The sequence below is a fragment of the Equus quagga genome, chromosome 9 (assembly GCF_021613505.1).
Source record: "Equus quagga isolate Etosha38 chromosome 9, UCLA_HA_Equagga_1.0, whole genome shotgun sequence".
Classification (NCBI taxonomy): domain Eukaryota; kingdom Metazoa; phylum Chordata; class Mammalia; order Perissodactyla; family Equidae; genus Equus; species Equus quagga.
The window spans coordinates 81973415-81997552 of NC_060275.1; the positions used below are offsets into that span (position 1 = coordinate 81973415).

General features: G+C 35.8%; 1 protein-coding gene across 2 annotated transcripts in view; it reads right to left on the reverse strand.

Annotated features, from left to right (window-relative positions):
- NDUFS4 (NADH:ubiquinone oxidoreductase subunit S4) overlaps positions 1–24138 on the reverse strand; it is a 101063-nt gene that overhangs the window by 16778 nt on the left and 60147 nt on the right. For both annotated transcript variants that reach the window (XR_006890153.1, XM_046671981.1), the window contains exons 3-4: positions 7858–8030; positions 2006–2079 (exon numbers count right to left, since the gene is read on the reverse strand). Coding sequence is in view for 1 of the 2 variants with exons in the window: in XM_046671981.1 (XP_046527937.1) it covers positions 2006–2079; positions 7858–8030 (247 nt within the window). In the remaining variant the exon portion in view is untranslated. The remainder of the gene's footprint in view (positions 1–2005; positions 2080–7857; positions 8031–24138) is intronic.

Consider the following 24138-nt stretch of genomic DNA (forward strand, 5'->3'; position numbering starts at 1 on the left):
TTACAAAGTCAGTAATTTCACCAGATATTGAGTGTCCATTATGTAGGTTTTGTGCTGGGGACAAAGCAATGACTAAGAAAGATATAATTCCTGCTACCACTGTTAGCCTAGAGTTTTATAAGTACTATCCACTAAGCTTTTTCAAGTTTTACTGTCTATTGACTTTGATAACATTCCTCAGTTTTCTTTTCTGGGGAGGCAGAAATCAGATGGGAAAAGCACCTGATTTCAACAGCAGCAGTGGCTAGTTCACACCTGTAATTCACATGGCAACTGTAGTCAAGCAGTCCTTGTGACCACTTAGAGAGACACTAACCAGAGATTTAACAGTTTAATTAGATTTCCTGTTATTAAACTCATGTTACAGACCTCAAATGAATAATTTTCAAGGTGTCAGACATGAAATATGGTAGGCTGCAAAGATGGAAAACATTAATAGAACTGTTTTTGATAAGCTATATTACAGTTTAATTAAAAAGAAAGCAATGCTAATTTTAAGTCAAAATAATATTTTAAAGAATAGGACCACTTTAAGAATACTTAGGTAACTAAGAAATTTGGAAATTACCAAGCAAGTGTTAATAAGGAATTTTACTTACAAAATCTTAAGTTTTTAAAAGTCTATTCCTAACAAAATAATTGGATAAACTTATATACTATTATATACTTGACTATGTTCCAAGCACTTTACTTTTATTAACCCATTGAATCCTCACAACAATTCCCATTGTACATAAGGGAAAATGGAAGTACAAAGTCACACAAATAGTAAGAAACGCAATATAAATTCAAACCCAGGCACTTTGGCTTCAGACTCTTAATCATAAACTATTTATAACACTAACTTGGGGTGAAAAGCAAATATTCTAGATAATAATAATAACCTTTATGGTGCTTTCACATTTATATGTCAAATATGTTACATAACACTCACAATCTTTTATATTTATATACTGACTCAGTAACAATACACTTAGACATTATCTCATTCAAATAGATAACTAAAATTAGATTCAAATTCAATATGACCAACTAGAACAACAGAATGCATTAGGTAAAAATGCATAGTAGTGCATTTAAACCAAAGAGAGGCAAACAGCAGAAATACCAGATGGAGGGAGGCAAGGGTCAGAACCAATAGGTACCAAGTGTCTACTATGTACCAGGTACTGGACTAGGTACACCATGAGATAAATACTGTTATTTCAACAATGAAAATCCATTAAGTCCATTATGAAATTAATCCAAAATCACATAGCTTCAAAGTGGCACAAAAAGGATTAGAATTCAGACTGGTCTGACTCCAAAGTCTCTTTTCACTACTGTGTTCCATGGCTTAACAGCAAAAAATGAGAAGAGACATTTTGCATTTCTGTTGGTAGCAAGATCAACATAAATCAATAGTGTTAGGTGGCTACTTCAAAAGCTAATATGCTCTTAGGCTGCATTAATATAATTGTAGAGTTGAGAATATGCTTGGTACTAGACCCACTATATCTAGATAAGTGGCAAATACAGACATTTAGGCTTACATGATATTTTAGAGGGAGTATGATAATGATAACTATTTTCAAATAACTGAAGCGCTATGAGGTAGAATAAGAGACATGAGATTTTGGCTCAAGTAAAAAAAACAGAGGTGTCACAACTGGAGCAGGCTGCCTTATGAGATGTTCAATTAGAGTTTAAAAACAAATGTTAGTGATTTTGCAGAGGGATTCACAAACAAGGTAGGAGTTAGACAAGTAGTTTTATCCCCTGCCTCTACTTCAAATTAGAGCAGTTCAGCTTTTGCATGTTACATGGGCATTCCATGTGAGATTTTTTTTTTTTGGAGAGGGAGTTCTGATACTGTAAAAAATCTGAGAACTACTGGATTAGATACATTGAAAGATTTCTTTCAACTCAAATTCTATATCCTTGACTGGTTGTAATTAACATTAAGAACTTAAAATCATATCTCAATTTTATTTGTCAAAGCAAAACAAGAACAGACCAAACATACCATTTTTTTCTGCAAAGGCAACTGCGTCTTCTTTAGTACTAAAGGTTAAAACCATGTTGGACAAGGGATCAGCCCTGTAAGAAACAATTTTTTTCCAGGATTTAACATTAAGCTTTGGCTGAAAAAAACCCCCAATATTTAAAATAAAGTATAGAAAACAAACAGTTGTTATAATATCAAATAAGCACACTACTGATGAAATATTGTGAATAATCTCTTTAAAACTGGTAACTGTTTGAAGATCTCTTTCTGTGTTAAATTTGGGAGATTTTCTAACAGGTGTTATCAAATTAAAAACTTTATAATTGCAAAGACATTCAGTAATTTTTAGTCTTTAATAAAATTATTTATTCAACTCGTAACAAAAGAGAGAGGGGCCAGCCCCTTGGCTGAGTGGTTAAGTTCGCATGCTCCACTTCAGCAGCTTGGGGTTTGCCAGTTCAGATCCTGGGCGCAGACCTAGCACTGCTCATCAAGCCATACTGAGGCGGCATCCCACGCAGCAGAACTAGAAGGACCTACAACTAGGATATACAACTATGTACTGGGGGGCTTTGGGGAGGAGAAGAAGAAGAAAAAAAAAAAGATTGGTAACAGATGTTAGCTCAGGGCCAATCTTAAAATGAAAAAAAAAAAGGGGAGAAAAATAGAGTTGAATAAAAAAATCCAAGGGGATTCTCTAACTGACCTTATACATTCAATATAAAGAAAATTACTGATGAGTGCAACTGTCAGTACTATCATTACCCACCCCCCAAAATAGATGGCAAAAACATCCACTTTTCTTAATGAACCTTCAATCATTATGGACAATACTCTTCTAAGCATATGGCCATTTAACAAAATAAAGCTCCAAGATGTGACATCTAATTGAGTTCTTCAATTAGCATAATGGTAGTATTTACAAATCTATATAGACTCTTTACAAAATACCATTTAACTTCAGAAATGTCACCTTTATTTTTTTTTGCAGTTTTGCTTTTTTTTTTTTTTAAGACTGGCCCTCAGCTAATATCTGTTGCCAATCTTCGTTTTTTTTTTCCTCCCCAAAGCTCCCCAGTACATAGTTGTATATTCTAGTTATAGGTCCTTCCAGTTCTGCTATGTGGAATGCCACCTCAGCATGGCTTGATGAGTGGTGCTAGCTCCACACTCAGGATCTGAACTGGCAAAACCCTGGGCCACCAAAGTACAGTGTGTGAACTCAATCATTTGGCCATTAATCATTATTAATATGTTTATGAAAAGGTAGAGCACTGTTTGCTACACATGTTTACTATGAATCTCTCAAAAGCAAATACAGCCAGGGGCTGGCCCCGTGGCCGAGTGGTTAAGTTCGCGCGCTCCGCTGCAGGCGGCCCAGTGTTTCATTAGTTCGAATCCTGGACGCGGACATGGCACTGCTCATCAGACCACGCTGAGGCAGCGTCCCACATGCCACAACTAGAAGAACCCACAACGAAGAATACACAACTATGTACCGGGGGACTTTGGGGAGAAAAAGGAAAAAATAAAAAAAAAAATCTTTAAAAAAAAAAAAAAAAAGCAAATACAGCCAGCCCTCTGTATCCCCGGGGTCTGAATCCGTGGAATCTGCATCCATGGATTCAACCAACTACACATGGAAAGGCCTACGATACCTGCATCATACTGAACATGTACAGACATATTTTTCTTGTCATTATTTCCTAAACAATACAGTATAACAACTATTTACATATCATTTAAATTGCATTAAGCATTATAAGTAATCTAGAGATGCTTTAAAGCATATGGGAGGATGTGCCTAGGTTATATGCAAATACTACGCCATTTTATATAAGGGACTTGAGCATCTGCAGATTTTGGTATCCATGGAAGTCCTGGAACTAATCCCCTGCAGGTACCGAGGGACAGCTGTACAGCATTCTGTGAAACACTGTTTAGAAAGTGGAAGTAAAAAATATAGAAAAGAGGGTTCAGGAAGTAATTTGGATAGTGGAAAGATATGAGATATACACAGAAGAGAACACATGGGAAGTAGCTCTCACTGAAGATCCACAAGTTGTTGCTGCTTAAGTTCTGGTCATACACTGTGGTTACTATTCTGGGACTCCTATGAGATCCCTATAATGATCTTACCATGGTATGGTATTCTTACCGTAAACCCCACCTTGTAAGCAAAAGCGCTTCACATTGGCTGGCTGTATTAGTACTATAACAAATGGTAATTTTATATTGGTTCCTCCTTTTCAAAGCACATATGATTTCTCAGTTGATAGTTATATAAACTATAATGAGAACAGAAGTGTCAACATAAATATGATCCAATAATTTGATGAGTGTTGACATATATATAAGCTTAGTTGGGAATAATAAATAATATAGAAAAAACTGTAGGAAAAACTTAGGAGCCAGGAGTTCTACTTCCTGCAAATGTGGAACAGCCTTTAGTATTATCCACACTTTATTTATGAAGAAATACATACATAGGTTAAATAGTAACCACTTGCATCAATAAGCCACCATTCACTCAGTTTCTACCCTTCTCATTTCCCTCATCTCCTATATTTTGCCGTTCTTTTTCTAGGTATGTTGCCACCACCAGCTTACACCATTTTTCACTCTTCACCAAACTACTATAATACTTTCCTAACCAATCTTTCTTGACTCCAATCCACCCTCTGCCATGTTGCCAGAATAATCTTCCTAAAGTTCAGCTCTACAATATGATCAGAACCCACTTTCCAGCCTTCTTTTTAATTACTCCTCATGGAAGTAAACAACAAGTCAAACCACATTGCTAACTGTTCCTCTAAAGGTAGCCTGTATGTTCCCACCAGCTCAATCTGTTCCTTCCACTTGCAGTATAGCGGAAGACCACTATCTCAGCATATGGAAGTCTATCCCAATTATCTCTCATGGTTCACACTGAATATCAATCTTTTCCATGAAGTCTTTCATATCCTACCCTCTTCCAATTGTATATAATCTCTCCTTTCAATCTTTACCAAATATAATTTGTGCTTATATTTTTAGATTTTATTAGCTCAATTTCTAATTACTGAGGTTCCAATTTGGGTAATGGCGGATATAACAGCCTTTAAAATCGATTTACCTGCCAAACAATTACATAATAAGTATAAACTCTGGACAAAACAGGAAAAAAACTGTTTGAAGGGACTAGAGAACGACCAAAAACAGGAAAGAAAGTGGACCTCCCCAACCTTTGAAAGAAGAGAATCAAACTAGATTAGATCCAAGTTTACAGTTGTTCCCCTAAAGGTACTCTCTAGTCCACACAGCTAGGGACATCAGGAACTCAAGCAGAAAGCCATAGTCTTGTCAGCACAAGGGAGTGTGGAGATGGACTGCCAGAGCAGCTGGAAATTTAGCGGGGAAAACAGTAAAAAGGAGGAATCTACTGAGCAGGGAACTGCTGAACTGCACGTGAATGCGCCAGGCTCTAAAACAACAGCTGAGAAGACTGAAAGAAATGAGCAGAGATTTCAGCAGCAGTCTGCTTGGTACAGAGGAGACTACATTTGGAGTTCCACGGAGTCAGAAGGACTTGGTCAACACCCTGCACTTTCCATCGAAACTTCAGAAAGGCCATGCCTTTTTTACTTTTTAACACTATGTTCTAGGACTAAGATGAGGAGTAAAACTGAAACAGACCCACCGTAACAATTGTGGGGGACTGGAATTGGCCACCCCAAGATATGTCTCTTTGGCATGAGGATTATTTGGGGCTGGTTACTTTTAATAAACTGCAGACAGGAAAGCAACTCTAAAAAGTAGAATTTACTTACCCTTTGTTAAGAGACATTTACATTGTTAAGGAAATCTCCATCTGTCAAGGTGTCTTCCTCTCTGTACCAGGAAGGGGGGGGATGACCCTATCTCTAGAAACTCTTGATAAATCAATGTGGAAGGCAAGGACTTAAATCAGCATAATCTGGTAACCTCCTATAACTGACTCCCCCTACCCCCAACATCCTCCTTTATCTTTAGCTGAGGATGATATTTAAGGTGGTGGCTTCAGCCATTTTGGCAAGCTGCTCAGCTTGCCTCGGCCTCTCCCATGTATACACATGTTATAAAGCTTTGTTTACTTTTCTCCTGTTATTCTGTCTCAGGTGAATTTAATTCGTTCTCCAGCCAGAAGAACCCACAGTGGGTAGAGGAAATGTCTTCTTCCTCTACACAATGCATAAAATATATCCTCCACAAGTTCAAGGTGATCTATCAGTAGTTTAACTGTGTGCTAGAACAAAACTCATCACAGTGCCATTATCATCAACTAGATAAGCATAAGGGATAGCGAATTAATAGATTATTGATACTTCTTAAGATAAGTTGGTTTGATTATTAACTAATAACTAATATTTCAGGGGTTAGTTAGCATATTAATAAGCAGTCATATGTTCACCAAAAGATATGTACAAGAATCTTCGTTTTAGTATTATGCATAAGAACCACAACTGAAAACTACCCAAAAGCCATCAATAAATAGTGCAATGGATAAATCTTGTATATAGATGAACACATAAAATCTCACGTGACTTAAAAAAGAGTAATCATAACATTTCAACCATTGGGTATGGACAAAGTTGTTCCTTATAAATTCCTTTAGTTTCTAGAAGCATGGAACTTACAATACCACTCCATACATTACATGAAACATAAAATTTAAAGATACCAAAACACCTAAAAAACTGTGCCTATATATCATTTTGTCAAATAAAATATAATTCTATTTAAACTGCAAAATGGCAGATGTCTTTAACAAAAATTCTCCCAGGTACATCAACAGGAAAAGATGTTATATATCATACTTTTCTAAAATGAGACAAAATTTAAACTGATAACTACCTCCAACTGGAGACTGGACACATATAATGTTCTAGGAGTCTCAATAAGAATGACAATTTTCTAGCTTATCTGGCTGTTTTCTCTAGAAGCAGCTTCTTTTACTCGACTAGAGGCAGTCTTGCTATTTTAACATTTGGGCCTTATTCCACCATAGAGATTTACGTCATTGACTTCATTGGTGCCACAGAATTTATGACTACTTTATTCCAACGCACTGTAAATTTATTAATCGCAAGATCTCAGGGACTTAGTAGTTTCCCCAAAATAGCTAAATTCTAAACTCACGTAGTCTCCTCTCCTTAAAAACAAAAAAATACTTTATAAAGAAGTTTTATTTTAGGGGGGGCCGGCCCCGTGGCGGAGTGGTTAAATTCACGTGCTCCACTTTGGCAGCCCAGGGTTTTACCGGTTTGGATCCTGGGCAGGAACATGGCACCGTGCATCAAGCCATGTTGAGGCAGCGTCCCACACAGCATAACCAGAGGGACCTACAACTAGAATATACAACTATGTACTGGGGGGCTTTGGGGAGAAGAAGAAAAAGAAGAAGGAGAAAAAAAAAAAAGATTGGCAACATATGTTAGGTCAGGTGTCAATCTTTAAAAAGAAAGTTTTATTTTAATTTAAAAATAAGAAAGTGTCACTAAATTATTCACACTGTGTACCTTTTAAACTAAGATACATAGCTTGGGGACCGTGCTAAGAGTACTCACAATGTCAGCCATTTTATCCAATAAACAGTACTCTGAAAAGGACTGCTTCTATGGTTTGTTGTGCTGGACTACACTTACATGAATATTAAAATATATATATGATACATGTAAATAAATGTAATATATCTATGTCATTGAACATAGTGACACCTATACAAATGGTCTCAAAAAGTATTATAAAGCATAGTATACATGAAAGAGTTTAAAAATCAGTATATTTAAAAGGAAAATCTACATAGAAAAAGAGAGTTGAAAACAATATTCAAATTAAACTAAAGTACTCACGTTGATGCCCAACCCATCAAAGGATTTTCCCATCGCTCCCTGGTATCAAACTCCATCTTCCATTTCTTCGTGTTGTTTACTCCAGCCTGCATGTTATTGCGAGCAGGAACAAAGATCCTGACTTTTCTAGTTTTGATATGCTCTTCTGGAACACCAGTTAAAGTAGTGATATCCTATAGAAAAACAAGCAAACAGTTTCTAACAGCCCATATACCCCCTAATGTACTTTTTTGCTTTCTATATTCATGCAACTCTATTCAGATTTATTTATAAACTGGGTTTTATTTATAAATTGGGCTTTTTAGCTTTCTGGCTTAGTTCACTACTCTGCTATTTTACCACATAAATTGCTATTTTGATATGTGGAAGAGGTATACTGGGGAGAGGGTTAGGGTACAGTGGGAAAGGATTCATAAAAAAAAAAATTTAGGTCCCTCTTGTCCAACAAAGCATTGGTAATTTCTGAAGAATTTGCTGGTAGAAGACCCTCTGGTCAATAGATTCTTATTTCATGAGTAGGGGTTACTAGTCAGCAGAGAAAGAATGCAAAGGGATATTAAAAGTTAGGGAAGGGGCTGGCCCAGTGGTGTAGTGGTTAGGTTCACATGCTCTGCTTCAGTGGTCCAGGGTTTGCCAGTTTGGATCCCGGGCCTGGACCTACACAGTGCTCATAAAGCCATGCTGTGGCAGCATCCCACATACAAAATAGAGGAAGACTGGCACAGATGTTAACTCAGCAACAATCTTCCTCAAGCAAAAAGAGGAAGATTGGCAACAGATGTTCACTCAGGGCCAGTCATCCTCACCAAAAAACAAAAAGGGGGGAGGGATAAAAAAAGTGACAAAATTTTAAATAGGAAAAAATCTATTATCAGTGGCTTCTGTGTCAAACAGCTTACAACAAGGCATTCCCTTCAGAGGAAAGCCTGAATGTTTTTGTGAACAATTAAAATCAATTAACAACTTTAATCCCCTTTCTGATTTATCTCCCTTTGGTGAAACCTACTGAAGAGAAAATGATACATCAAATCTATTTGGCAAAGGTAAGCCAAAAAGTTGCAAGATTTTGGGACTGGCCCCGTGGCCGAGTGGTTAAGTTCACGCGCTCCGCTGCAGGTGGCCCAGTGTTTCGTTGGTTCGAATCCTGGGCGCGGACATGGCACTGCTCATCGGACCACGCTGGGGCGGCGTCCCACATGCCACAACTAGAAGGACCCACAACAAAGAATATACAACTATGTACTGGGGGGCTTTGGGGAGAAAAAGGAAAAAAATAAAAAATCTTTAAAAAAAAAAAAAGTTGCAAGATTTTTGCAGAAATGTGAGATGAAAACAATGGTAAATTTCCTTTCTTTTTCTGTAATTCTATCTAGTAACAAATGCTCAACTGATGAACGCATACCATTTTGATGCCTCAGATTAGATATATTTATCAAATTATAGTGGCAGCCAGGACACAAAATAATAAAGTAATTCAGAGTTTGTCTCCATTCAGTAATGGTAAAATACTTTATTCTGTCAAAATAAGATTATATTAAGGTCAACTATATCATTCTTATAAAGAAGTATTTTAAAATCATGGTTCACTTACTAAAGTATATTTTAAATAACTGGTTACAAACAAGAGTAACATGAAAATGATTATATCAAACTTGTAAAACTAGAAAATTTAACCCATTTTGTGAATTTTCATTTTATTGTTAATAGCTCTCCTAATGAAGGCTAATGTTTATTTGTACTTCCACTCTAATCAATGCTATGGACCAAAGAATTAGTATAAATACTTAGCATTTTCCCAGTACATACTGCAGCATAAGTGTGTTTCTGACTTGATTAGTCTTTCTACCCAAAGATTAAAAAAACAATTCTTGAAAGTTATTTTAGCTGGCAACCAATCCTCTGCTTAACACAATACCTTTGCACTTGCACCAATACCTAGGTGTGGTTACTTTGTCACAGCTTGTCTGTTTGGAGAAACTATCAAAATGATCCATATAAATATTTACACAAACATGCAATTCTAATATGTGCCTACCTTTTTTAAAAGTTTCTTTGCAGGTAGGATAAAAACAAAATGAGTGCAATTGGTACATGATTTTTAAAGGTATTAATATAACTTTTAATTGGTAATTTGTAATTGTCAAGTTCAACTTCAAAAAAAAGTCATTTCGGGTATTATTACATTTAATGACTTTCTAAAGCATATTACTCTATTCAAGAAAGAACCTGAAAGAGACTCAGCTCCTGAGAAATCCTCAATGCTTATTCCCCCTTTGAATCCACTACAGCATTTGTAATCTGTCATATTAACTTATTTAATATTAGATATTTTTGTGTTAATATATGCTATTTCTTCAGCTATTGCTGAAGCAGGGTATAAATAAACAATTTTTATGTGTTACAAAATTATGGGATAAGGCATCATTTCCAAATTCCACAGCAACCCCTCCATTCTGAGCTAAGTTCATAAAAACTGGAGCTATAAACTGGCTACTCCCAAAATTAAGACTTATAAGAAAGGAAACATATTACACTCTTAACACTAGTTACCTCAGGAAGACAAGATCATAGGAAAGAGACTTTTTCTTTATAAAATTCTATAATGTGATGCATATATGCCAAAGTAATTTAAAAACCAATAAAGTTTTTTAAAAATGGAAACTGTATTTCTTGATTTGTATTATCTTATTAAAGTACAAAGGGATAGAATGATTTTTTAGGATGGAAAGCCTCTTTAAAATAAGTGGCTACAAAATGTTGTAAACTCTTTATATTTTGAACTCCTAACAACCAGTGCTTCCATGCATTCTCAAATTATGCCAATTATTTATTGATATCTTCCCCCAATTTAAAGCTGGCACTCAAACAAATGAGTTTCTGAATTTTGAAACCCAAGTTCTTCTGACATAGAAGCCCTGTTTTTGCCTGCAGAAGACATGTAGGGTACTGCAGCCCAGTTGAGCTGCTGCCAAAGACAGAATAAAAAGGCTTGGCATCTCTCAACATACTTGACACCTAAAGGGCACAGAATCTCTAAAACTCCTAGTCCCTGTAGCCACACTCTTAGTCTAGACAAACTGATTTCTCACACTTTTAAAATGCATTACGACACTCTATTGTTATCATTTCATCCACACAGCTTCAGCGACTGACAGACGAACCTGTCCTTTAAGCGACATTTCAATGGGCTAAAGCTCCCACTCCAAGATTCCATTAAAACAATGTAATACTTGAAAAGAACTACGAGGCACTTTGTTGAACTCTTTACTTGTGTCTTCAACGCTTTGCTTTCTGTCAAAGTTCTCACTGATGTACCTGTGGCTCAACTTTTGCAAAAAATTAATAAAACATGTGCAAACTACTGAAACTATATTGAACTAATGATATTCTCTCTAGATTGCTACTTCTGTATTGCAATATGAATCATCTGTAATTTTTCAAAAAAAACCTACCTATAAAAGAAAGAAATGCTTTAAGATGTCAATATTGCCTTTTACAGATTTGTCATTTTATTACTAAAATAGATAATTTATAAATAATTCATAAATTTTCTGTGACTACAAACAAGTTAAATCACATAAGGTAGGAGAAGCCTTCAAGTTGGCACCTGAAGAACCTCAAGACTCACCAGTTAATAATTATCTATAAATTCTAACAAAGCAAGATAGCCTGTAGAAAATATAGACAGATTTACTGAATTTTAAAACTCTTAATTTTTAAGCAGTTGGGTCAAGCATGAAACCTACATTTCTATTAAAGAATGTCACTATCTTAATAGAATAAAGTTTCAGAAACACAATCTTACGTACAATATGCTATTTTATGAAATAGTAAGTAATTAATCACGATTCTTAGATTAAAAGGCACTCAAATAAACTTTGCTACTGAAAAGATGCATAATTCCAAAGTTCCACTCTTTCAGCACCATTTCTTCCACAATTTTAAATTCTGGAAGAGCTGATAGCTGATCTTCCATTTCACACGTCTAGTTAAATAGAATGGAGGAATTTAAAAATCATTAAGAAAGTATATGCCAGTATATGTAAAAAAACTTTATTCTTTCAAATACCAATTTCCATTACAAAATATTAGTTTTCCATATAAAAACTGTATGATTCGGTTATCAACTGTCCCCATTTATCTTATGTGAATTCAACTTTTTTTTTTAACAAAGGAAGCAGGGAACAAGCAATGGGAAGTTGGTGTCAAAATGCAGAAAAACCTCCCAGCAAGCTTCTTGCAACCACCCAGGATTTAGAGTCTTGCTGGCTGCTCTCTTTTCAATACCAGAATTTCACACATTTCAATGACTATTATGACTTCAAAGAATCAAATTTTCATCATTGTCCGTCATCTGCCGGTTGATTTGTATAAAGGAGTTCTTCTGCATGCACTCCAAACAAAAGCCTCCTTACTTTTGTGGCTATATATCAAGTTTAAAAGTTTTGTTTGTGACAGTTGTGTCTTTGGTAAATTAGGGTAACACTGAAGGAGTGCAGCTGCTCTGCAGGAACCTCCTTTTTGGCACCATTTCACTTAAATAAAAACTGAATAATTAGCTTCTGCCTTTATTAAACCACAAAAATGCCACTGGTCTTAGTAATTACTTCCGGTTGCCCCACCCACTTAACCTTAATAGTTTACACTAGTCATAAAGAGAAATAAATGAAAATGGTTTTTGTCACTCTGGATGAGTTTTTGATGGATCTCTTAATACACCTAGAAGAGCCAAAATTTTTACAGGCTTTTGGGTGATAAGTTCACTAAACTGCATGTTATTATGAATCAATGTTGAAAAGTTTTAATAGAGCACATATTGGAAAATTAAGTAAAAATATTGCGTATAGAAATTTGTTTTATTGCAGGCTAGTAGTTACCAATTATGTGTTTAAATTTATTTTAGGGCTAAAACTGATCTAAGTTTGATGACTGTGTTTATATTCTACTTCAACCATGAAAGATGTTAAAAGGAAAACAATCTTAGATTTGTAATAAAAACTTCCTTTCAAGTACCCTACAGATACTTAACACAAGAAACTCATTAAATGGTCTCATAAATAATGAAGGACATTTCACAAAATAAGTTTTACAGTTTGGGAAATATAGAGTAGGCAGATATCATAACCATATATATTTACTTACCACGGAAGAACTTTAAACATTTCTAAAAAGTTAGTAGCCATACTCATTCAGATACAATCAAAACTGTAAAAGTAAGAGGTGTGCCAAAAAAAACCCAATTTTTGTTTGTTTAAGCAACACAGTGATGGGGAAGTCCATCAGGTAATGAAACAAATATTGGAATGTGACATCCATTATATTTTGAAAAGTGAGCAAAGCTGTCAGGGAACCAAAAGTTAAGTTTTAAATGGAATGTTGTAAAGATAGATTATGCAAATGATGCTGCCAATCATGTAACGGGTGAAAAACTAAGAAGTAGACACATGTGTCTCAATCTCAAACTATTTTCATTACTGCTAGGTCCTTCTGAGCAGGATAGGGTAGAGCAAAGGCTAAAAGCAAAGGGCTGAGTCAAAACTGGGTTAGAATCCCAGCTCACAACTTTGGCCAAATTAATAGACTTCTCCTAATTCGTCATCTATAAAATCAATTAAATGAGATAAAATGGGGACTAAATAATGTATGTAAAGTGCTTACTTTAGGCAATAGAAAGAATATTGTCTCATTTATTCAACATATTTTTCAGCTCCTATATATTAGACACTGGACACAATACTCAACAGTATAGACATGATCTCTATTCGTGAAAATTACTACTGAATATTTTAGAAAGGACAGAGTGAAGAAGTAATGGGATGTTAGTGTCAAGATCCAGAAAATCTCTCACTTTCCTTGAAAGATATGAGTTAGGGGGCCGGCCCAGTGGCGCAGCAGTTAAGTGCGCACATTCCGCTTCGGCAGCCCAGGGTTCGCCGGTTCGGATCCTGGGTGTGGACATGGCACAGCTTGGCAAGCCATGCTGTGGTAGGCGTCCCACAAATAAAGTAGAGGAAGATGGGCATGGATGTTAGCTCAGGGCCAGTCTTCCTCAGCAAAAAGAGGAGGATTGGCAGCAGTTAGCTCAGGACTAATCTTCCTCAAAAAAAAAAAAAGAAAGAAAAATAGGAGTTAGTAATTAAAATACAACAAACGGTTTTGTAGTTAGAGTCAATAAGTTGCTTCAAGTCTGGAGGAGAGAAAAACCTAGCTTTTCTTTTTTAAGAAGGGCTTGAATGTTCCATTTCTTGTATACACCAAAAACACTTGAATACAACATATGTAAAATAAATGTTTTATTAAGTATGAAACCACATGCTGAAAAGCCTATGACATTCATTAAAATGAAGAAATAAGGTATAATTTACTTTGTTCGCTTCAATTCAAATTGAAAGATCCTACTACGCCAAGTTATCTGTGCCAGGGGCAACAGAGGATCTAAGGATAAGACATCATTCCTGAACTTAAGAAGTATAATGTGTGTACCCAAAGGAGGGAGGCAGGGGGGATAACTAAATAATCATACTATGAAATACAATATTGGTTAAAAGCAAAGAATTAGGATTCAGATAAACCTGAAGGAACCCAAGCTCCATCATTTGCTACCTGCGCAGTACTGACAAGTTGCTTAAACACTCTCTATGTCAGTTTCCTCCTCTAAAAAATATACAACAAAATCTACCTCACAGCACTGTTTGGAAGGATTCAATTAGGATGTAAAGGAAAATATTATTAATGCCATGGGGGTCAAATAAAAGATAGATTGCATTTGATTTTAAGGGTGAAACGATATCAGAAAATACCTAACCAAAGAAAGAAACAGAAGATAATTTTTTCAAGATACTTATGATTTTAAAAAGACTGTGTTAAAACATTATAACAATATTAAAGAGAAATTTAAAAAAATATATCCATATGCTTAATACCATAGCAACTGTTTTCTTAACTGTATTACCTACCAACAATCCATATACATATCTACTTTACACAGTTATAATAATGTTATTTTGCATTGATTATTTTCAAGTATCACTATCACTAACTTTTTTCCATTACCCAGTCTTCATTTTTCTTGTTTGAATTGTCTCATTAATAATCTATTAGGTTGATATGCCACCATTTCTTAGCCAATTTCTTATTCTTGAAAAATTAAACTGTTTTGTTGTCATTGCTTTTTAAGTATAGATTACTGCAATGAAAATCTCACTAATCTAATTCCCTTACGGTTAGTCACTGAGGAGAGAATTAACTGAGTCAAAGGTTATAAGAATTACCATGGTCCCTGACATGTTATCAAATTACTTCCCAAAAAGGTAGTAAAATTTTATATTGCCACCAACAAAGTAGGCCAATTTCCCTTTATCCTCTCAAGACACAGAGAAATAGGTATATATTAATTGGCTTGAATTTATTTAGTGTGTGTTCTTCCAAGCAAAACTATGAAAGAGACGATGAGGTTGATTTTTGACTTGTGAAAACATAAAAAAATAACAAAATTTCCTCAAAATTAATCCAAATGATGTAGGGGCTGGCCTGGCGGCACAGCAGTTAAGTTCACATGTTCTGCTTTGGTGGCCTGGAGTTCGCCAGTTTGGATTCTGGGTGCAGACCTACACACTGCTTGTCAAGCCATGCTGTGGCAGGCATCCCACATAAAATAGAGAAAGATGGGCACAGATGTTAGCTCAGGGCCAGTCTTCCTCAGCAAAAAGAGAAGGATTGGCAGCAGATGTTTAGCTCAGGGCTAATCTTCCTCAAAAAAAAAAATTAATCCAAACGATGTAATGTTACTTTATAAGAGCTGCTACCAGAAGAAAGAGGCACAAAAAGGTAACACTCACCTAAACTCTAATTAACTGCTCAAAATATAAGTCTCGGACATCACAGAGTTGTACAATCTCTTTGTAATGGTGTTGGGATGGCAAATATTTTCAGATTTTTACTGCATATATAGTTATATTCTGTAGCACATGATTTGACATATGGCATAACCGAATCAAGTCTACTAAGCAGCTGTTTAGGGCAGAATGCTACAATTTTTAAAAATGATATAGCAATAAACTGTTTTCCCCAAAATCAGGAAAATCCATTGGAAGACTCCCCTCAATTTTACAAGGAAACACTTGAAACAATCTTCATTTTCTACTAACTTTGAAACAAATGAAAGTTACTAAAAAAAACAAACCATGCTTAACAAATAAATGAATGATCAAGACGGCCTCAATGAAAACCAGCAGGCTCCACTGAAGCATTTTGGAAGTATTAAGCTAATAAATTTTTTTAACTTATAAGAAGAAAGGTACAACATATTAATAATGATCAACTTTTTAACAGCCAGAAAGACATTTTTTTTTTGGCTTTTTAATCTAATGATCCAGAATTTTTTGAATTTCTAAATCACTAAGTCACGTAGCTATATTAGGGTCACATAGAAGCTTTTTCAGAAACTAATATAAAAGAGAAAAAAGTTTGGCCACAAAGCATTGGAATATATACAGCAAATTACATTTCAAAAAGATCCAATCTGTTATTTCTTAATCAAACAGCCCTCCTCATACCCTGGTGACAAATCAAAAGGCTGACACACATACAACGTACATTAAGAGTTGTGAGAGTAAAAGCCACAGCAGCAGAGAACTTAATATGAAATAACTGTTGAATAAACACCACGGGAAAGGAACGGAAGGTAAACAAACTTCCTAAAGTCAAGTGATGGTTTAAGCAATAAATGAAACTAAGCCTGGAAAGGAAGCTGGAAATAACAGAAAATAATGGATCCAAAGGTGAATGCTTCTGGCTTAATAAAGCAATATTCAAGAGGCAATGTGTGAAAGTCCAACTGGATTACAAGGAAGTACACCTAAGTTTAAGACAAGCCCTTGTTAACTTAGCATAAGAATAAAAGTAAAACTATGCAATAAAAGTCTCTTTGCTGACTTAGGAACTGACAGTTTGTCAGTTACCTGAAAATATCAGTGAAAATGGGATCGCCAAGTAAGTAAATGCATGCACGTGTGCATGTGTGCACACATACACACCCACACCTTAAACACTATATTATAACTCAAAAAGCATACATGTACATTCTTTTAATAATCTTCTGACATATGGCCAGTACCTTTGCTTTGAGTATACGTCCAGTGATAAGAATTCCAAGTGTTGTTTCTTCCATAAACTAACAAGAAAATACATCAACTACAATTTATAGTTGTGGTTTTTTAAAATGTGAAATGAGAATGTAAAGAGATCTGCGAAACAATGTGAGTCCAAAATCTGTCTAGAATTTTATGATTCCTTTCATATCACAACCTTTTATAATTGCTTCACCTCTACCTAATTTGACAAAAATTGTTTGTTAGAAATTCACCAATATTGTCTTTTCCAAGTATTCAACAGAACTGTCATAGAAAGAACTCTTTGTCCCTGACATAGCATTCAGATTGCAGTATTCAATTAAGTTATATAATTACAATGTCAAATAAAACTGGCATAGAAAGGTGTGGAAACAAGCACAACTGAGTCTTTTTCTTTTCTTAAGGTTGGTTGAAGAGTACTATTCTTCCTTCTTCTCCCCAAAGCCCCCCAGTACATACTTGTATATGTTAGTTGTGGGTCCTTCTAGTTGTGGCATGTCGGACACCACCTCAGCATGGCCTGATGAGTGGTGCTAGGTCTGCACCCAGGATCTGAACCAGTGAAACCACGGGCTGCTGAAGCAGAGCGCACAAACTGAACCACTCGGCCAAGTGGCTGGCCCCACAGCTGAGTCTTGGTAAGCCTAAGTCTGAACTACTGAGAAATGGTAGTATACTAAAACAAAACTTAAATTAAGCCATAGTGTGTAGCGTGTCAGGTGTTAGTATGTTTTATAGAAAGAATTGAGACCATCAATAACTATTAAAGTTTGCTTAAAAAAAGTAAAGATTTGGGGTCGGCCCGATGGCTGAGTTGGGTAAGTTTGCGTGTTCTGCTTCAGTGGCCCAGGGTTTCGCCGGTTCAGATCCTGGGCGAGGACATGGCACTGCTCAACAGGCCATGCTGAGGCAGCGTCCCATGCAGCACAACCAGAGGCACTCACAACTAGAATATACAGCTATGTATCGGGGGGCTTTGGGGAGAAGAAGAAAAAAGAAAAAAAAAAGTAAAGATTTGCTAACAAAGCCATTATTGTAAAAGAACTGTTACAATGTAGTACATGGACTTTCACTGCCATCCATGGTGGAGTAACAGGTACCAGACTACTGCTCTTGCCATATAAAATGGGAAAGTTATTTTATGAACTATTTTCAGATACTGGACAACTGGATAACAGGCAGTATCATACTATAATCCCTGAAGAAGGAGAACTCATGATGTAGTCCTACATTTCTCCCAGCTCTATGCCTGGAGGCACATTCCAGACCATGGTGGAGCCGAAGCAGAACACAGCAGTCTCACTGAGCAGAAAAGGTACAGATCAGAGTTCAGGGCTGCTGAGGTGACTAACATTTGTGAAGCAGAGTTCTGAAGAGGAGCAGCTGGCAGGAAAAAGAAATAAAAGGCATCCAAATTGGAAAGTAAGAGGTAAAATTATCTCTGTTCACAGACTTACAGGATTCCACACACACTCACAAAACCTGTCAGAACAAATGAACAAGTTCAGCAAAGTGGCAAGATAAAAAGATCAACACACAGAAATCAACTGTGTTTCTGTATGCTAACAATGAACAATATGAAAAGGAAAGTAAGAAAACCATTACAGTTAGAATAGCATCAGAAAGAATAAAATACTTAGAAAAAAACTTAACCAAGAAAGTGAAAGACTTGTATACTGAAAATGACAAAACACTGATTAAAGAAATTAAAGACATGGGGCTGGCCCTGAGGCTGAGTGGTTAAGTTCACACACTACTTCAGTGGCCCAGGGTGTCACCAGTTGGGATCCTGGGCATGAATATGGCACTGCTCATCAAGCCACGCTGAGGCAGTGTCCCACACAGCACAGCCAGAGGCACTCACAACTAGAATATATAGCTATGTACTTAGGGCCTTTGGGGAGAAGAAGAAGAAGAAAAAAAAATTAAAGACATAAATAAATGGAAAGATATCTCATGTTTATGCACTGGAGTTAAGATGATTGTTAAGATGACAATACTACCCAAATCAATCTAAAGATTCAAGGCAATCCCTAGCAAGATCCCAATGATGTATTTTACAGAAATAGAAAAATTCATATGGAATTTTTGCTTAAAAACAATTTTGAAAAAGAACAAAGTTGGAGGACTCAAATATCTTGATTTCAAAACTTACTACAAGGCTATAGTATTTGAAACAGTGTGGTAGTGGCGTAAGGACAGATATATAGACCAATGAAATAGAACAGATTGCCCAGGTCTTGCATATATAGTCAAATGATTTCAAACAAGAGTGCCAAGACTATTCATTATGGAAAGCACCAAGGAATGGTGCTGGGAAAACTGCATATCCAAATATCAAAGAATGAAATTGAATCCTTACCTTACATCATATATAAAAATTAACTCAAAATGGACCAAAGACCTAAATGTAAGAGCTAAAACTATAAAACTCTCAAAAGAAAACATAGAAGGAAATCTTCTCGACATTGAATTTGGTGAGAATTTCTTGGATATGTCAAAATCAAACGGAACAAAAGAAAAAACATATAAATTGGACTTGATCAAAAGTAAAACTTTTGTGCACCAAAGGACATATATCTGATAAAGAATTAATATCCAGAACAAAGAATTGCTACAACAAAAACAAACAACCCAAATTAAAATTGTGCAAAGTACTTAAATAGACATTTCTCCAGAGAACATATACAAACAGCCAATGAACATATGAGAAGATGCTCAACATCACTAGTCATTAAGAAAATGCAGATCAAAACTATTAAAAATAATCAGCCACTACAGCAAAGTTGCAGGGTGCAAAATCAACATACAAAAATAAGTTGCATTTCTACATACTAATAACAAACTAGCAGAAAGAGAAGTCAAGAAGACAATCCCATTTACAATCACAACAAAAGGAATAAAATACTTAGGAATAAATTTAACCAAGGATATGAAAGTCCTATACACTGAAAACGCTAAGACATTACTGAAAGAAACCGAAGGTGACATAAAGGAAGGGAAAGATATTCCATGCTCCTGGATGGGAAGAATAAACATAGTTAAAATGTCTGTATTACCTAAGGCAATCTACAGATTCAATGCAATCCTGATCAGAATCCTAATGACACTCTTCATGGAAACAGAACCCAAAATTTATATGGAACAATAAAAGGCCCCAAATAGCGAAATCAATCATGAGGAAAAAGAACAAAGCTGGAGGTCTCAGACTTCTTGACTTCAAAATATACTACAAAGCTATAGTAATCAAAACAGCATGGTACTGGCAAAAACACAAAGATCAATGGAACAGAATTGAAAGCCCACAAATAAAACCACACATCCACATACACCTAATCTTTGACAAAGGAGCCGAGAACATACAGTGGAGAAAGGAAAGTCTCTTTAATAAATGGTGTTTGGAAAACTGGACAGCCACATGCAAAAGAATGAAAGTAGATCATTATCTTATACCATACACAAAAATTAACTCAACATGGATAAAAGACTTGAATGTAAGACATGAAACCATAAAACTCCTAGAAGAAAACCTAGACAGCACATTTTTTGATATCAGTCTTAGGAGAATCTTTTGAATACCATGTCTACTCAGGCAAGGGAAACAAAAGAAAAAATAAACAAATAAGACTACATCAGACTAAAAAGCTTCTGTAAGGCAAAGGAAACCCATCAACAAAATGAAAAGACAACATACCAACTAGGAGAAAATATGTGCAAATCATATTTCCAACAAAGGGTTAATTTCCAAAATATATAAAGAACTTATACAACTCAACAACAAAAAAAAAACCTCATCAAAAGACGGGAGAGGATATGAACAGACATTTTTCCAAAGAAGATACACAGATGGATAACAGGGACATGAAAAGATGTTCAACATCACTAATTATTAGAGAAATGCAAATCAAAACTACAATGAGATATCACCTTATACCTGTCAGAATGGCTATAATTAAAAAGACAAAAAATAACAAATGCTGGAGAGGATGTGGAGAAAAGGGAACCCTCATACATTGCTGGTAGGAATGCAAACTGGTGCAGCCACTAAGGAAAACAGTATGGAGATTTCTCAAAAAATTAAACAGAGAAATATCATATGATCCAACCACCCCATTACTGGGGATTTATCCAAAGAACACCAAATCAACAATTCAGAGATTTGTGCATCCCTATGTTCACTGCAGCATTATTCAGAGTACCCAAGACATGGAAGCAACCCAAACGCCCATCAATGGATAAAGGGATAAAGAAGATGTAGTACATATATATATATGTGTATATACATGTGTATATATATATATATATATATATATATACACACAAGGGAATACTACTCAGCCATTAAAAAAAGACAAAATCGTGCCATTTGCAACAACATGGATGGACCTTGAGGGTATTATGCTAAGTGAAATAAGTCAGACAAAGAAAGACAAATATGGTATGATTTCACTCATATGTGGAAGATAAACAAACACATGGATAAGGAGAACAGATTAGTGGTTAGCAGAAGGGAGGAGGGGAGGGGGAGGGAGAGAGGGGTAATGGCAACTTACGTATGGTGATGAATAAAAACCAGACTACTGGTGGTGAACACGATGCAGTCTACACAGAAACTGAAATATAATAATGTACACCTGAAACTTACACAATGTTATAAGCCAATTTGACCTCAATAAAAAAAAGTGCAGAACAAAACCACAATAAGATACCACTTCACACCCATTAGGATGGCTATTATCTAAAACATGGAAACTAAGTGTTGGTGAAGATGTAGAGAAAGTGGAACCCCTGTGTGTCACTGTTGGGAATGTGAAAATGGTACAGCCACTGTGGAAAACAGTATGGTAGTTCCTCAAAAAGTTAAACATAAAATTGCCATATAATCCAGTAATTCCACTTCAGGTTATAAACCCCAAAGAACTGACAGCAGGGGCTGGAAGAAAGATTTGTACATCATGTTCACAGCAGCATTATTCACAACAGCCAAAAGGTGGTAACAACCCAAATGTCCATCAATGGATGAATGGATAAACAAAATATAGCATATACATGCAATGGAATATTATGTAACCTTTAAAAGGAATAAAATTCTGACAGATGCTACAACATGGATGAACCTTGAAAATATTATGCTCAATGAATTAGGCCAGACAGAGAAGGAAAGATATTGTATTATTCTGCTTATATGAGGTACCTATAGTAGGCAAATTCATAGAGACAGAGGTATAATAAAGGTGACCAGGGATGGGAGAAGCAGGTAATGGGGAATTATTGTTTAACAAGTTCAGAGTTTCTGTTTGGAATCATGAAAAAGTTCAGGAAATGCATAGTGGTGATGGCTGTAAAACACCGTGAATGTACTTAACACCACTGAATTGTACACTTAAAAATGGTTAAAATGGTGAATTTTGTTACATATATTTACCACAATTACAAAAAGTAAGTGGAGTGATATCTTTAAAGTGCTAAAATAAAAGGTTTCAACCTAGAAATCTATATCTAATAAAAAGGTTGTTATAGACTTAACGTCCGTAACATTCAGTATCCCACTGCCCCCTAAATTCATAGACTGAAGCCTTACCCCCAAATATGATGGTATTTGAAGACAGGGACTTTGGGAAGTAATTAAGATTAGCTGGGTCATGATGTGGGATCCTCATGACGTGATTAGTGCCTTTAGAAGAAGAGAGGCTGAGTGCTGCTCTTTCTCTCTCCCTGCCATGTGAGGATGCAGTTGAGAAGGCAGCCATCTACAAGCCAGGGAGGCAGTCCTGATCAGAAACCAATCATGCTGGCACCTGGATCTTGGACTTCTAGCCTCCAGAACTATGAGAAAATAAATTTCTGCTATTTAAGCCACTCAGTTGATGGCATTTTGTTATGGCAGCCTGAGCTAACACAAGGTCTTTCAAAGGCAGAGGCAAAATCAAGGTATTTCCAGATAAACAAAAGCTGAGAGATTCTGTCCCAATAGATTTGCACTGCAAGACATGTTAAATGAAGTTCAGGCTGAAGAAAAGAGAGACGAGATGAAAATCTGTATCTATACGGAGAAATTAAGAGCATCAGAAATGGTAAATCTGTGATAAATATAAAAGATTTTTCTTCCTGTTTCTTCATTTCTTTAAAAGATAACTGATTATTCAAAGTGCTATTAATAATTTACTATGGAAGGGGCCAGCCCCGTGGCCAAGTAGTCAAGTTTGCACGCTCTGCTTCCGTGGCCCAGGGTCTCGCCAGTTTGAATCCTGGGCATGGACATGGCACTGCTCACCAAGCCATGCTGAAGTGGCATCCCACATGCCACAACTAGAAGGACCCACAACAACAACAACAACAACAACAAAAACAACAGAAAAACCTATGTAGCAGGGGTCTTTGGGAGAAAAAGGGAAAAATAATAATAATAATTTACTATGGGATTTATAACATATGTGGAAGTAAGATGTAAGTCAACATTAACACAAAGGACTAGAGTGATAGTTAGAAGCATTGTTTTAAGATTCTTATGTTACATATAAAGTGATATATTATTAGTTCACAATAGATTGTCAAAAGGATGCATACTGTAATCCCTAAAGCAACTGCTAAAAAAAAGAGATACAGCTAAAACATCAATAGAGGAGATAAAATGGCTTTCTAAAAATGTACCCAATACAAAATGAAGATGGGAAAGGTGGTGAGGGGGAGTGGCAGGAGAAGGGGAGAAAAGAAATCAGATGAGAATTAAAAGTCAGAGATAACACATTAACAGAGATACACCACATTAACAAAATGAAGAATAAAAATCATATAATCATCTCAATAGATGCAGAAAAAGCACTTGACAAAATTCAACATCCATTTATGACAAAAAACTCTCAACAAAGTGGGTACAGAGGGAACGTGCCTCAACATAATAAAAGCCATATATGACAAGTCCACAGCTAACATCATAACATGAAAGTCTTCAGCTTTTTCCTCTATATCAGGAACAAGACAAGGATGCCCACTCTTACAACTTTTATTCAACACTGTAGTGGAAATCCTAGCCACAGCAATTACACAAGAAAAGAATAAATAAATAAAAGACATCCAAAATGGGAATGAAGAAGTAAAACCGTCACTATTTGCAGATGACATGATATTATATATAGAAAACCCTAAAGAC